Consider the following 15,431-nt stretch of genomic DNA (forward strand, 5'->3'; position numbering starts at 1 on the left):
GTTAGGTCTAGTTATTCAAGAAGGGAATGTCTGAATAAGTATATTAAATAATAAAATGCTGCTGTAAAGGCAGAAGGAAATATATCACTACCATGATTTTGAACACATCTCTTTCCATAAATAGAAATACAAAACAAAACAAATGTTATTAAATTCTAGCAGGAGATTTTTGCCTGAATCTGGGATCACTCCCTAAATGTTAAAAAAAGTCACATCAGTAGGTTATGGCTTTGAAGTCATTTTCTCATCAGACCAACATGTTATCTTTGAGCTTAATCAGAAGCACTGAATGAGAAATGAAAAAAAAACTAAGGTTATTTCACTCCAAGTCTGTTTAGCTCCTAAAACAATGGATTGTGTTTGCCTCATTTTAGAAACACACTGCTCTCACCTTAGATTTCTTTCCAGTTACTTTCCTTAACTGTTCCCAAAGGGCACTTAGTAAAATGCCCTGGATTGCCACAGTACCTCAGGTTGGGTTCCCCAGAAAACCCTCAATAAATTCTGCAGTGTAACTGATAAGAATTTATAATGTTCCATTTAAGAAGTTTAAGGGTAGGGGAGAGGTGTTCTTAAGCCTTCAAAGCCCCTTTTCTCAGGTAATCTTTTTATTTGATACCCTATCTCTGACTCTGCTTCCTGTCAGCCAAGTCACATAATCTCAGCAACTTCTGCCTGTTTGAACCAAGTTTGTTGTCTTTACTGACAGCTGGGCTCTCAGAACTATGCTTAATGAGGTGAAACACCATCAGTTGGTCACTGGTATTCAAAACAAGGTCCTAAAACCGAAGAATGATGACTTCTTAGAACTCCCTCGACTTCACCAATGTCTATCAAATTACATTGAATGGACTGAGGCAGGATTGGGGTCAGGACAGATTTCCAAAGGGGGGTGGCACTTACTATAAAATATTTGTGTTAACTTCTTTTGTAAATTCTAGATTAAATGAAGAAACAGAAGATTTCCATTTCTTTTATCATTGTGTTCAGAATTAAAAATATGAAAAATCTGAGACCCCAAATCCATAAGAACTTTTGAGTCTTATGGGCTTGATATGCATTCTTCATTAAAAAAAAAAAACACCAAAAACACTGCAGTTCAAGTTTACATGCTGATTATGTGATAGCAGTATGCTGACTAGAGGAATTTAAGAATGAATTACCAATATGGATACCGTAGAAGGAGTTTATACCCAGGGTTGGCCTAATGACCACCAAGTTTCTTATGTACTGTCCTACCCTGAAGATTCTTAATCTATGAAAACAAGTACTAGGGCATATAAGTGAAGAAAAAATTTCCTCATCCAACTACACAGCTACAATATACTCCATAATCTAACAGCAGTTAGGAAAGCTAATGAGAATTGTATTTTATAAACACTAAAATAGCAAGACAAATGTCAACATTTATTGGCATTGTAAGAATATTTTATCACTGACCCACACCTACTGATGACCAGATCTAACCCCTATCTTCCCACAGGACTCTGATATAAGACGAGATCCTGAATTTGCCATCCTGCTCTTGAATTACTGGTAACTTACCTGCCCTACCTACTCGGCTATCAGCTCCTGAAGAAAAGGGATTGTGTCTCATTCAAATGTGTATTGCCATCACCTAACACAGTACCTGGTGGACTTGGTACACATTGTTGAACTCAACTACACTGCACTTTGACTTTGCATCTAATATCTCTTTCTTCATGATTGCTGCGGGCAGTTCAGCTCTTAATGTGCCATAGGAACAATCACTAAAGGAAAGTGATATCTACCAGGGTCATAAATTTCTTATTTTATCAAAAAAGTATTATTTTCTATACTATCTTGGAAATAATACATTATAGTTGAGTAAAATTAAACAGAAAGCAACTTTTAATACATTAAACTTTACTGAATGATGAAGCACCTTGGTGGCTCAGTGGGTTAAGCATCTGCCTTCATATCATGATCTCAGGGTCCCGAAATCAAGGCCCACATCGGGCTGTCTGCTCAGCAGGGACTCTGCTTTTCCCTCTCCCCTTGCCCTCTCCCCCTGCTTGGGTGTGTGTGCATGCTCTCTCTCTCTCAAATGAATAAATAAAATCTTTAAAAAATTCACTGAATGGTAAATAAATTAAAGATGCAAAAATTCAGATTTGCATAAAAGATATGTTAGGGGTAGGAGAGCAATCATTTTTTCAAATGTAGCATGTTCTTCAGTGAATTCCTAAGTACATTTCTTTAACTAGCAAGTTCCTCTAGTAAATTTCAAAATAATTCCATTTCTAAAAATTATGATTATTCAGCCTGTAGAAGACATAACTATTATGTAAAGCAGAGCACATATGCAGAAGCACAAGATGTATTATATTTCCCTGAACTTCTGGCTTCTTCATAAATATGACTGAATTTTACATTTATTTGCCAAAGATCTTAAAAGTAATTGTAGTTTAATAGCTAAACTTCTAGTGATGTGTTATGTTTTACAGAGGCCCTCACTGCAGTGCTATAAAAGTCCATGTTTCCCTGACTCACAGTTTCTAAGTTTTAACTCTATCCCAGTCGACATTAAGCTCAAAACTCAGCTCTGACATTCTGAACAACTCTTGGTACTGAAGACATTTAAACTTCAGATGTGATCCATTAGAAGCCTGCCTTAGGATCTGAAATACTCCTGAGAGCTATCATTCCTTAAAATACACCTTTTCCTCATTTGTCTCTCTCATTATACTCACATTAGGAAAAAATGAAACAGCCTCAGATAAATCCAGGTGTGGTTAAAAATCTAAATTGCAGTCACTATGAATAACAAAAGTTCTGAGAACCACAATAGATCATTTTCCTTTCCCTTTATTAGCTGATTTGAAGCTTACCCTCATTGCACGATAAATTGGAATGTAGTCTCCAAAGCTCAAAGCAGTTGTAACCGAAATGATTACTCTCTTTAAATGTAGTATGCTCATTTGCCATTTGCTTGGTATATCATGCTACTCTCTCCCTATACGCATTTCTGCAACTTAACTCACTAGGAATCTTCAAAAACAGAAATCCAACTTTTAGCTGTGGCTGGTCCCAACCCCCAACCAATCACCTTGATGGCCAGGCCCGCTGGAGTCAGCTTCTCTGCATTTCGCTCACTGAGGCAATCTTCTCCCATCAAAGACGTGAGGTGCTGGAGACATTCTGCATGTCCCTGTGATGCGGCCACATGTAGGAGATTGTTGCCACTTTCGTCGTGAATTTTGTCTAGGTTGTCGGCAGCGAGGTGTGGCTGTACAAACAGTAAGGTTAGAACACTTAAGTCAATAATCAGAATATGCTGTGGGGGTTTTGCTGTGGGCACTGGGAGGAAGAGATGAGCTTCCAGAAGTTCTGGTGGCAATCCTGAGTGTTTAATAAGTCAGAATTCCCTACTATTAATTTTAATGACTCTCCATTACAGTTTTTGCTATATTGTCCTTTAGAACATGAATTCTCAAGGGGCTTATCTTCCTGGGAGACCTGGTAAGGGCTAGGTCAGTAAGCTTGCAGAGGCTCCAAGCTGGCTTTCTAAACAACTACAATGACATTTATGGTAATTGGCAAGTTCCCTCTCTGTCTACTCCACTCGACTGCTAAGTGCTGACAGCCAGACTGTGTTTTATCCTCTGTTGTAGGTTTGTTGAATGAAGGAACTACTTCTCTCAACCATCTGGTTTGCCTTGAACAACTGAGAATTGGCTTTGATTGCAAGCTATCTGATGGTTGTCACAATCAGAGCTACCATGGGGTATTTCCAGAATACTTTCACCCCAAACAGACCCTGGGGTACCCTGAGGCCAAACCCAACCATTAGAGTTCTCACCTCTAGTGAAGCTTAGTTCCCTGCATATGACATGGTGGATAGAGACTGCTGGGTGAGTTGTGAGGTGTTACCATTTGGGAAACGTGAAAACATGGGATGGACAGAAGAAAAGAATGAACCAGAGAGAGAAAAGAGAAGAAGAACTAAGAGAAATGGAAAAGCTATTTTCAGGAGAAAAAAAATGTTTTATTACTTTTTAAAAGTAAAATTGTTTAATCTTCTCATCCTATGACAATAGTTAAGATTTGTGATAATAGACCAGGCACATTGTACTTATCTCTGCATGGCTTTACCCTAAGTGGAATCGCACTGCCAAGATGTAATGATTTTCTTGAGTGAGACCTTAATTAACATCATAGTATCAGCCCAGGCTTGCTACTGTTTGATCCAAGTCTGGAAGCCAGAAAAGAACAATGCAGGCAGATGGAGTGTGATTTCAGTTGAGCTCTCTCTGAGCCTAAGCAGAACAGACTTTTCTTACATCACGTTAACTTTGTGACCAGAGCCTTTGGAAAAGCTTCTTCATGCTCCCTAGACACACAGAGCTGGAATCTAGTAAAAACTCAATGTAGGTCAGAGGGCAGCCAAGCTCTAGGGTAAGCTTCTATCTGCAAATGCTTTCAACTTCCTGGTCCAACTCTTCTGAATAATGATCGGGATAGAACAGAAGACCCTCTGTTCATGTATCTGGCAGGTCCACCATCAACAAGGAACTGACATACCCACAAGTACCTGAGTGAGCGCACTGGGAACCATTTGAATAGGGAACAGAAAGACATGACGATTCACATTAAAGCAAGGGCTGGGCTCAGTTTTGTTTTTGTTTTAGATTATGAGTCCTATTCCAGGCAAATTCGTGCATAGTTAAAGCAGAGTAACACTCCCTCTATAGCCATTTGTTTCCCCCTGTGTTAATCTCCTAACTTTGCATTTTTAGAATCCCAAAGACACATCATTTAGCTGAAGCTATGAGTAAAGATGAAGCAAGAATGGGAACAAAGCATCATCATTCTGTTACTCATGAATGGAGCCGGTAAAACTGGAGTTTCTAGATCTGAATTAGATCGTACTTACCAAGAGAGATATCTGTCCTTCCTTAACAATGTTCAAGATGCTTTTCACTTTTTTCAGATATTCACTCCTTTCTTCCGGGCCTTGGGAGCTGGTCCAGTTCCCACCCCCAATCTGCTCTTCTAGTTTGGGTTCTGTGGCTGAGGACTGCATATGGAAGGCCCTGAGCTGGCAGTCTGGCGTTGCCTTCTCGCGTTTTTGACCATGAGGATCACTGAAGGTCTTGTTTAGGAAGTCCTTACTCTGGTTTTCAGGCTCATATGCAGAGCCACACTTCACCAGAGGTGGCGAGCTCTCAGACTCTTCTGTGGAGAGCTTTGGCTGGTCTCTGATGACAGAGGATGCTTTTCTCAAGTGAGGGCTTTTCACAGGAGAAAGAACACAGAATGGTGTCATGTTGGATGGTGAGCTCTCAGCACTTCCAGGAGAGCAGGCTTTGCCAGAAAGGCCATTGATGGTTGTGCACAAACCCAAAATTCTCTTATCTGAAGTCACCTTGGTGAAAGAGGCAAGCTGTTGACTGGATTTAATGTAAGGCACATCCAGAATCTCATCCATGTCAAGGTCATAATGCTCCAGTTCCCCCAGCAAGGTGCTGGGCTCGCTGCTCTTACTCTGGGGACCATTTTCTCCATCTCCAGGGCTGAGCTCCTCAGGTTGGGGGCCTGGGTCGGGATCACCCCCTTTCTGGTATTCCACCTTCTGGTTCTTCTGGTCATCACTTTCATTGTTCTCCAGAGTCTCTGGTTGATGTTTCAGTGGGGAAACTCGCTTCACAGGCCGGAACTTACTGTACACATCCGCGATTCCTGTGGGCTTTTGCGTGTTTGTAATCAGTGCTGACACGTTGCAATTCCAGCTCGAGCTAGAAACTGTTTAGAAATAAATAAGAGAATATTAAATGGAAACACTGAAGATATCTTGGTCACGCAGGCAGGTGTAATCCACTCACATTATGTTCATAGAAAGCCCCTAAGGGTACGACTTAAGAGGAAACGCATACATAAACCAGTTTATCCTTACCACTGGAAAATAGTGAGTGATAAAAATTATGGCCTAATGGCTGAAAATTTATTAAAGGAGTAATCATGGAAAAAAGCAAAAAACAGATTTGTAGGTTCATTCTCTGGATAACTATTCTTCTTTGGAAGGATTATGATACTTGTCACCACCCTGAAAAACAGAAATGGGAGGTTGGATCCTCTGTGTTAAATGAACTTCCAAACTAGTTTGGGGAGGGGAGGAATGTACGCACACACGAGCACATGCATACATATGTATCTGTGTACCCCTAAAGATTAAGAAGTCCCACATAAAGATGGGGTAAATTATTTAATACTAGGCAAACTGAAATTGTGACCCATTGAGCGATTGTCTACCACAGATGTGTCTCCCACTGAACCATCGCTCAGGGGCATTTCCCAGTGCTCTCTGGTATGTGACAGAGCAACACAATGTATTAACATTTCACAAAGGAACCCTGCTGTAAGATTCCAGGCTGCCCTTCCAGTGTTGGCAATGCTGGGAACCACCAGGAGGGGAAGGTTGCAAAAGGAGAGCGAGATGCGTAGGTTAGGCTTGCTTCTTCTTTTCTTTTCTTTTCTTTTCTTTTCTTTTCTTTTCTTTTCTTTTCTTTTCTTTTCTTTTCTTTCTTTTCTTTTCTTTCTTTTCTTTTCTTTTCTTTCTTTTCTTTTCTTTCTTTTCTTTTCTTTCTTTTCTTTTCTTTCTTTTTTTTTCTTTTCCTTTCCTTTCCTTTTCCTTTCCTTTTCTTTTCTTTCTCTTTTCTTCTTTCTTTCTTTCTTTCTTTCTTTCTTTCTTTCTTTTCTTTCTTTCTTTCTTTCTTTCTTTCTTTCTTTCTTTCTTTCTTTCTTTCTTTCTTTCTTTCTTTCTTCTTTCTCTTCTCATTTTTCTGCAAAGCTTTAAGATTGGTTTGCATTTGAGTAAGTGTCTGGTAGAGATGGAGGATGATACTGTGAAACAGCAATGCATCTGGAGGTTACAGATAAGACCACCATCTCTCTCGATTAGCCTCATGGAAGGCTACCGTGTGCCTTCTCCTGGAGCAGGATGACAGAACATGGGTCTCCTCCTCCATCATGATGATCATGCTTCCTCTCTGGGACACTCTCCTGACTAGACAGATGACCCAGCACCCTTGGAAACTTGTAGGCACTGATTTATAGACTCCTCCCCTTTCACTTACATTCACACCATCCCCCTTCAAAGCGAAGAGGTTTCAGGATATGCCCTCCAACTAGGGGCCTCCCATCTCTCTCCTCTTCTGGAACAACATTAGGTAGTTAGTATTTAATCCAAAAGCATATGTTTGTGTACATACTTGGCTACTGGGACACAAGCAAAAAATACAAGAGATGGGGTGTATTCAGGTCTGTAACTTCTAGGACAGTCCCTACCACTACTTCTGGGGGTGAAAAGAGTGTACAAGTTATTAAAGATTCCTCAAATTTAGATCACTGGTCATTATTGTTCCTAGTGCAATGTGTTCTAAAAGGAAGCAAGCTAAGGAGGTGAGAGTAACTGTTCTGAGCCTGAATGCTCTGTAACTGTTGATGGGTGGGGTCTTTCCCCCCAAACAGACCCCAATTTGGCACAGGGTTTCTGAAAATCTGCACTAATTGGTCTAGTTCCGAGACTTTTAAAATCTACAAAGAAAATACTATGAGCTGTGGAGGGAGACCTGGATTCTGTCCAGTAGGGAACAGGTATTCAGAAGGAATGTTCCAGAAGGGAAGGAAGGCATCTAGATACTGTTAAGCTGCTGCTTCTCTTCCCTTTCACTGGCTCTGGCTCTAAGTTGTACACAGTACTTGGCACAGAGCAGACAATTAACAAATGCTAGTATTTGAATTTGAATCTCACTTTGCACAACGCATTAAATCTCCTTGTAAATGCCCAAAGCGCATCCTTCTCAGGGATTTACGGCTTCATATCACAGGGGACAAAAGTCCTGTTAATAAACTCAGAGGAGTGATAATCACCAATAAGAGCTGGATTTTCTAAAGTTATTTATGAAACGTAAATATGCAAAGGCAAAGACTAATTCCAGTTGGTCCATTATAAATTTAAAAGGTTTCTTATCCTTTATAGGTCCATTTTCCACTAAAAATGTGAAGCTATGAAAAATTGTCTGCCAGAAATTTCTGCCAAGCTTTTCTCTCTTCCTTGCAAGAACACATGGTTACTTATTTAAAACAGCAGAGAGATAGCAGACATAAAGTTTATAATGTGTAAATATGCCTTTAATTTTATCCATCAACTTTTCTGAAAAGCTTAAAATACAGTGGCCAACATGTGTGTGTGTGTGTGTGTGTGTGTGTATTCCTTGGCATTTCAGAGATACTCATTGTTAAGTATCGTGTTTGCTAATATTTTGCCAATTACCTTGATTCCTTTGGAACTTCTTGAAAATGTGTATCTCAGGTTGTAAAAAAAATTTAAAGTCACATAACTTAGTAGACCAATACAACGAGTGCATTGTACCAATATATTTATGTATTGGATAAGGTCATGAGTTCAAAGGGCTTCTCTTTTATGTTGGCTTTATTTACATGTGAAATTTTTTCCAAGTGATACAGGGAAATGGATACCATATGTTTCCCAGCTGTTTTGTACTGACAGGAGCCATTAAGAACGCTCTATGGAAATGAATTCTGTCTGAGTCTTGTGAAAACACTTCTTTCCACAGAAGGGCCTAGAAACTGAGGAAAGGGCATCAACATTAGGCTTGTTGTCCTTCCTCTTCTTCAAACCTCAGACATTTTTTTTAGGCTCTGAGTGAAGTCTATGCTTTCTAGTCTGTGTCTTCTTGACCGGAAAAAAAAGTACCAGTTTTGTGAAATTGATTATTCTAGAAAGTCTCATGAGAATGCTCCAATTTATTACTACATAGTACTCATCTGAGAAGGAAGGGCAATTTTTATGAGACATATGACAAAACTTTAGATTATTTCTAGGTTGGAAAAATGAGCATTTTAAGCAGAACGTTAGAAAAGGGGCTACTAGTGATTGACAAGATTATAACTTTCAAATCTGGAAGTCTACCCAAATTTCATTTATACTGTTGTTCCACCCCAACACTGTCATCAATTTCTTTTAACACACGGAAACAAAGTTCATACTATGCTCTAGTTACTAGAGAGATTTTGGGGCTAAACTTCTTTTCTGGAAGTCACGAATAAAGGCCTCATAGGTTAAGTTTTAAATCCCTGAAAATTTTATCTATTATCTTATTAGATCTTTACAAGCTCTATGAGAACAGGGTCTGTGTCCAATTTATCTATCACTTAAAACACTCAGATTACTTTACATAAATAGGGTCTTTTCAAAGTTCTTTAATGACTTTTTGGTTGAATGGATTCATTTTAACATCTTACGCAAGTAAACACGTCTAGTATACCTTAAACCTGTCTACCTGATTATGTCACAAATTTTCTGAAATGGTCGGTAGGTAAATGCAAATGTTTCTCAGGCTGATTTATAGGCCATAGGGATCTCTTACAATCTAACTGGCATTGGGAATGTCTCTGAGCTCCAACAAGCTGGTTTCCAATTGCCTGCTGACCATCCACATTTCCCCTGTATCTTCAACAAGCATTTAATGTGAGCCTAGGATGGGTGTGCTCTATTTGTCACAGGCAGCATGTTCCAAAGCAGAGGTCTTTGGAGCATGTAATGGAGGCATACCTCCTTCCTTATTGCTCCCTCCCTTTCTCCTACTCATCCAGCACACACACTCTACTATGTCTTCTTTGTGAACTTGGCCTGGGTCACATGACCACTCACGCAGTCTGCCAAGCAATCCCTCTGTGGAGCATGGCTGGCTCTTCTCTTTCCTTTACTTGCATCTCTCATCCCTCCAGGCACCAACTCCTGCTGTGGCCTGATCAGAGAATCACAGATTTTTCTCAAATCTGGTTCCTCTTTTCCATCCTGTTATACTGACCGGACCACTTTGGAAACTTTGATGTCTTTTACAAAGTTCTAGCTACTTCTCTGGTCTCCTTTTATAGTCAAATTATCCCTCTTTACATAGGTTGGATTTTGTCACTTAGCTCAAAATCCTCAGGTGGCCCTGTATGTCTACATAGCATGCATATATCTGCAGTATCTAAAATGGCCATGCTGAATACTTCTGACTTACAGAGTAAGGAAGCTATATGCCATTCTACTCTCTTTCTTCCACTAACTAATTCAAGGAGTCTCAAGTTAGTGCTACAGTGAATTTAACTTTCCAAAACTTACCATCTCCCTTTAAGATAATGAGACTGCAGACCCCAGGCTAGGAGACCTTCAGAAAAAAAGAGTTAACAGGAATGTTTTATTTTCATCACATTCATTTTAATAATGACCTTGAATTAACTGCAAGTGACACTGGTTTTCTACTTAAAATACTGATGTGCAATTTCTTTTGAAAACAGGTATGATTTAAATAAGACATTTGAGGAAAATGTTAAACAAATAATAGTACAAGTAGTTTACAGGAAGAGCAAAAATAACATAAGGCGGCTTTGGACATAACACATATTGTGGAAACAGTACTTGAATTACTAAGTTTTGGGAAACTGGCTTTCAGAATAATAACTAAATTCCTTAGCATAGGATGTAGCAGGGTATTTTTGTTGTTTTGTTTTGTTTTTTTTTATTGGTGTACCTCAGAGATATTGTGGGTTCAATTCCAGACCACTATGATAAAGGGAATATTGCAATAAAGCAAGTCAAATGCATCTTCTGGCTCCTCAGTGTGTATAAAAGTTATAGCCATGCTATTAGGTGTGTAACTGCATTAGGTCCAAAAAACAATGTACATACCTTAACTAAAAATACTTTATTGCTGAAAAATGCTAACCATCTAACCATCAGCAAGTCGTCAAATTTTTGCTGATGGAGGGTCTTGCCTTTATGTAGATGGCTGCTGACCCATCATGGCAATGGGTGCTGGGTTGGCTGTGGCAATTTCTTAAAGTAAAACAACAATGATGTCTATCACATTGATAGACTCACTAATGATTTCTCTGTAGCATATGATGCTGTTTGATAGCATTTACCCAACAGTCGGATTTCTTTCAAAATTGCACACAATCCTCCCAAACCTTGCCACTGCTTGATTAAGTGAATGTCGTATTCTAAATCCTTTGTTGTCATTTCAACATTCTTCATGGCATCTTCCCCAAGAGTAGATTCCACCTCAAGAAACTGATTTCTTTGCTCATCCATAACAAGCAACTTATCATCCACTCAAGTTTTATCATGAGATGGCAGCAATTAAATCACATCTTCAGGTTCTACTTCCAGTTCTAGTTCTCTTGCTGTTTCCACATCTGCAGTGACTTCCTCTGCTGAAATCTTGAACCCCTCAAAGTCATGAGAGGCAGGATCAACTTCTTTCAAATTCCTGTGAATGATGGTATTATGACCTCTTTTCATGGATCACAGGTGTGCTTCAAGTTATCTAGAATGGCGAATCCTTTCCAGAAGGTTTTCAATTTACTTTGCCCAGAGCCATCAGAGCAATCAAAATTTATGGCAGCTTTAGCCTTACAAAAATATATTTCTCCAACGACAAGACTTGAGAGTCAAAATGACTCCCTGATTCATGCGCTGCAGAATGAATGTTGTATTAGCCAGCACAAAAACAACATTCATTTCATTGCACATCTCCATCAGAGAGCTCTTGGGTGACCAAGTGCATTATCAACGAGCAGTCACATTTTGAACGGAATCTTTTTTTTTTTTTCTGAGTGGTAGGTCTCAACAATAGGCTTAAAATATTCAGCAAACCATGTTGTAAACAGATGTGCCATCATCCAGGTTTTGTTGTTCCATTTGCAGAGCATGGGCAGAGTAAATCTAGCATAATTCTTAAGGGACCCAGGATCTTCAGACTGGCAAATAAGCACTGGCTTCAACTTCATGTTTCCAGCTACAGTGCCCCTAACGAGAGAGTCATATGTCCCTTGAAGCCAGGACCTGCCTTCTCCTCTCTTGCTATAAAAGTCCTAGATAGCATCTTCTTCCAACAAGAGGGCTGTTCCATTGACATTGAAAATATGCTGTTCAGCGTAGCCATCTTCATGAATGATCTTAGCTGGATCTTCTAGATAACTTGCCATAGCTTCTATAGCAGCATGAGCTGCTTCCCCTTGCACTTTGCTGTTACAGAAACACCTTCTTTTCCTTAACTTCATGAACCAACCTCTGCTAGTTTCAAACTTTTCTTCTGCAACATCCTCACCTCTTGGTCTTCATTCAATTGAAGAGAGTTAGAGCTTGCTCTAGATGAAGCTTTGGCTTAAGGAAATTTTGTGGCTGGTTTAATGGGACTACTAAAACTCTCTCTGTATCAGCAATAAGGCTGTTTTGTGCTCTGATCATTCATGTGCTCACTGGAGCAGCACTTTTCATTTCCTTAAAGAATTTTTCCTTTGCCTTCACAACCGGACTGGTGTGAGAGGCCTAGCTTTCAGCCTGTCCTGGCTCTTGATCATGCCTTTCTCACTAAGCTTACTCACTTGTAGCTTTTGGTTTGAAGTAGAGGCATGCAACTCTTCCCTTCATTGGAACCTTAGAGGCCCTTGGAGGATTATTAACTGGCCTAATTTCTTTTTTCTTTTTAAATATTTTTAAGGATTTTATTTATTCATGAGAGACACACAGAGGCAGAGACAGAGGCAGAGAGAGAGAGGCAGCCCCCTGTGGGGAACCCAATGTGGGACTCCATCCCAGGACCCTGGGATCACACCCTGAGCCAAAGACAGACGCTCAATTACTGAGCCACCCAATCAATTAGCCTCCTTAACTGGCCTAGTTTCAACGTTGGTATGTCTCATGGAACAGAGAGGCCCAAGGAGAGAGATGGGAAATGGCCGCTTGGTGGGGCAGTCAGAACACACACAACCTTTGTTAATGAAGTTTGCCATCTGCTAGGGTGCGGCTCCTCGGGCTTCAAGAAACAATCGTCAGAGTGACAGCAAAGACCACTGATTATAGATCAACCTAACAAATGCAGTAAGAATGAAAGAAGTTGAAAAACTGTGAGAACGACTAAAACGTGACACAGACATGAAGTGAGCAAATGCTGTTGGAAAAATGGCGCAGACAGATGTGCTTGACACGGCATGACCACAAACCTTCAATTTGTAAGAAAAAAAATGCAATATTTAAAAAGCATGAGAAAAATGAAACACAATAAAAGGAGCTATGCCTGTATTTATTTTCAAATTGATCTTCTCATTTTAAGCACTCATCATTGCCACATCTTGCCATTGGGCAAGATTCCCCTCTCTGGCAATGCCCTTACTGCCTTCTCTGCCTGAGACAAGACTCATCTGATGAGCATCCTCTTGGGGGTTGCCTCCATGGTGCACTTCCTCCAACTCTCCCGGCAAACAATTGAGATATCCTTGCCCATCCCTAGAGTTGTATATTTGTGGAGCTCTTTTGCAACTCTTCACACATGCATCTGTCTCACTGTCTGTCTTGAAAGTTCCTCTAAGGCAAAGATTGCTCATGAAACTCCTTGTGTCTATAACCAGCCATCTGTCTAGGATAGCATCTCACAGATATTGGGGCCCAGTGGCTTATCTTTTAATTAACGAATGAATGAAGGGGGGGTGGGAGGAAAGGAAGAAAGGAATATGTTAGACTCAATTTGCAAAGTACAATACATAAATATGAGTCTTGTTACAATGAGTCACTCGTCCCATTTTGGGCACATCGCTTTGAATATTTCAAAGGCAAGTTAGTAATGTATTGAAGATAGACATTTAGATGTGCTGCATATCGAAATATTTTCATATATTTCCTACAATAAGTTCCAAGCCTTGATTTCTTCATGTGTAAAATAAAAGGGTTAGGCTATATGATTGCTAAGACCTGGTCTATCTCTAAATTTCTATGACTATATGGAATGTCTACAAATAACAGGGCTCTCTATCCTAAGTGACTCACTATGAAACACTATAATTCTTCTGGATCCATGTCTTTCAACAGATCTTACAAATTTATAATTATGAGGCTAAGCTGATTGCTGACACAGAACAACTCGTTGGCTCTTGGGACTGATAAATTAGTATTTTCTTAGGAAGATAATGTACAGTTTGCTGTTGCAATGGTGGATCCAATTTTTAAGACTGAATATCAATTCTGGCTCCCCAGATGCCTATTTATTTTACTTCTATATATGGAGTTATGTGTCTGTATTAGAAAATCAGCTGTAGACATCAAAAAGAGAAAGAAAAGGGGTATGTCTTTAGGATAAAATAGTGTTTCCCTACTATTTACTGTAAAAGGTAAATGAATTATATTTTTCATGAGAAATAAAATGGTCAGTTTTACTTTTAATTGCCTTAAAATGTACATAACAATATGCTCCATGTCTACAGCTACCAGGAGTCTAGCCACCTTCAAGGACATACCTGTTAAGTTCTCCAACATTCCATTTCCTTCTATTTTTTGCATTTAAGGGGGGGACATTAGGAAAGATCGGGAGTGTCAGCATTACTCATAAGTTTCCTTAACCCACCATAAACTTACACTTTGCAATAAATAGTGGGCCCACTTACTGCAAACATCTCAGGTCTATAAAGAATGGTGACAGGTAACTTATACCATCTCATGACAGTTGGAAGAAGGGTCTGGAGTCTGAGGGTGGATGACCTGCTGGGTGCTCTTCTACACCATCCTTGGAGACTACACTATAACTTGATCCAAAACAAGAGCTGGTTAACTCTGGATTTGGAGAATTGTTCAAGGCCATTATATTGGGAAGAACATGTGTGAGGAATGCACGTTTCTGGAATGTTCCATGGAATTGCTTGTTCATCTCTTTCATTGATGCCAGAAATCCTTTTACTGAGGGTTTTATGAATAAGAAGGGGGAAAACAGAGTACTTTCTCATTATAAAAATATCACCTGATTTATTCACATTAAGACATTAAATACTACTGGAAAAGCTTTGGTTCTAAAGTTCTGACTTTAAGTGGCTGTTGGTGTCAAGCAGCTGTTGAAAGTGTCAGATTTGTGTTTCATTATTTCCAGCTCTGCCCAGAATTGTCCAGACTTGCTCATATAATTTTGTGCCCTATCTGTACCCATTTTTTATTTGTTTGTTTGTTCTGTGAAAACTCACAGAAATATTCAGGCCCTTACTACACTAGATAGAAAATATGCTTTACCAAAGAGGCACATTCCATCATGAAATCAGGCTCAAAATTTTGACAACCCTAAACCTTTGAGCTTCAAAAGTACAGTTTATGTAGAATAGCAATTGGTGGGTCTGAAGAAAGTGCATGGTTTCAGAGTCATTCTGTCATCTAGAAAGTATGCTGACCTTCATTCTGCCATGAGCAAAACCTTTCGAGTGCATTAAGTCTTGTATTCACTCCAGGCCCACGTTCCAGGCTCCTTTCTTTCCTTCTCTCCCTTGTTGCGCTGAACTGTAGGGAGAGACACAGGTCCAGGGACCATGTCCATACTCAGCAAGCAGAGCAGCACTGAAAAGGGGGAGAGCTTGCTCTC

General features: G+C 39.7%; 2 protein-coding genes across 7 annotated transcripts in view; both read right to left on the reverse strand.

Moving 5' to 3' along the window:
• LOC129494628 (uncharacterized) overlaps positions 1-15,431 on the reverse strand; it is a gene marked incomplete at its 5' end in the record, with an annotated part of 613,327 nt that overhangs the window by 189,572 nt on the left and 408,324 nt on the right.
• SNCAIP (synuclein alpha interacting protein) overlaps positions 1-15,431 on the reverse strand; it is a 148,654-nt gene that overhangs the window by 33,640 nt on the left and 99,583 nt on the right. For 5 of the 6 annotated variants that reach the window (XM_055302158.1, XM_055302160.1, XM_055302157.1 and 2 more), the window contains exons 4-5: positions 4,898-5,766; positions 3,071-3,250 (exon numbers count right to left, since the gene is read on the reverse strand). In XM_055302158.1, coding sequence (XP_055158133.1) covers positions 3,071-3,250; positions 4,898-5,766 — 1,049 coding nt within the window. The remainder of the gene's footprint in view (positions 1-3,070; positions 3,251-4,897; positions 5,767-15,431) is intronic. The other variant, XM_055302163.1, reaches the window with a different exon arrangement.

Source organism: Nyctereutes procyonoides, unplaced genomic scaffold (assembly GCF_905146905.1).
Source record: "Nyctereutes procyonoides isolate TBG_1078 unplaced genomic scaffold, NYPRO_anot_genome, whole genome shotgun sequence".
Classification (NCBI taxonomy): Eukaryota; Metazoa; Chordata; class Mammalia; order Carnivora; family Canidae; genus Nyctereutes; species Nyctereutes procyonoides.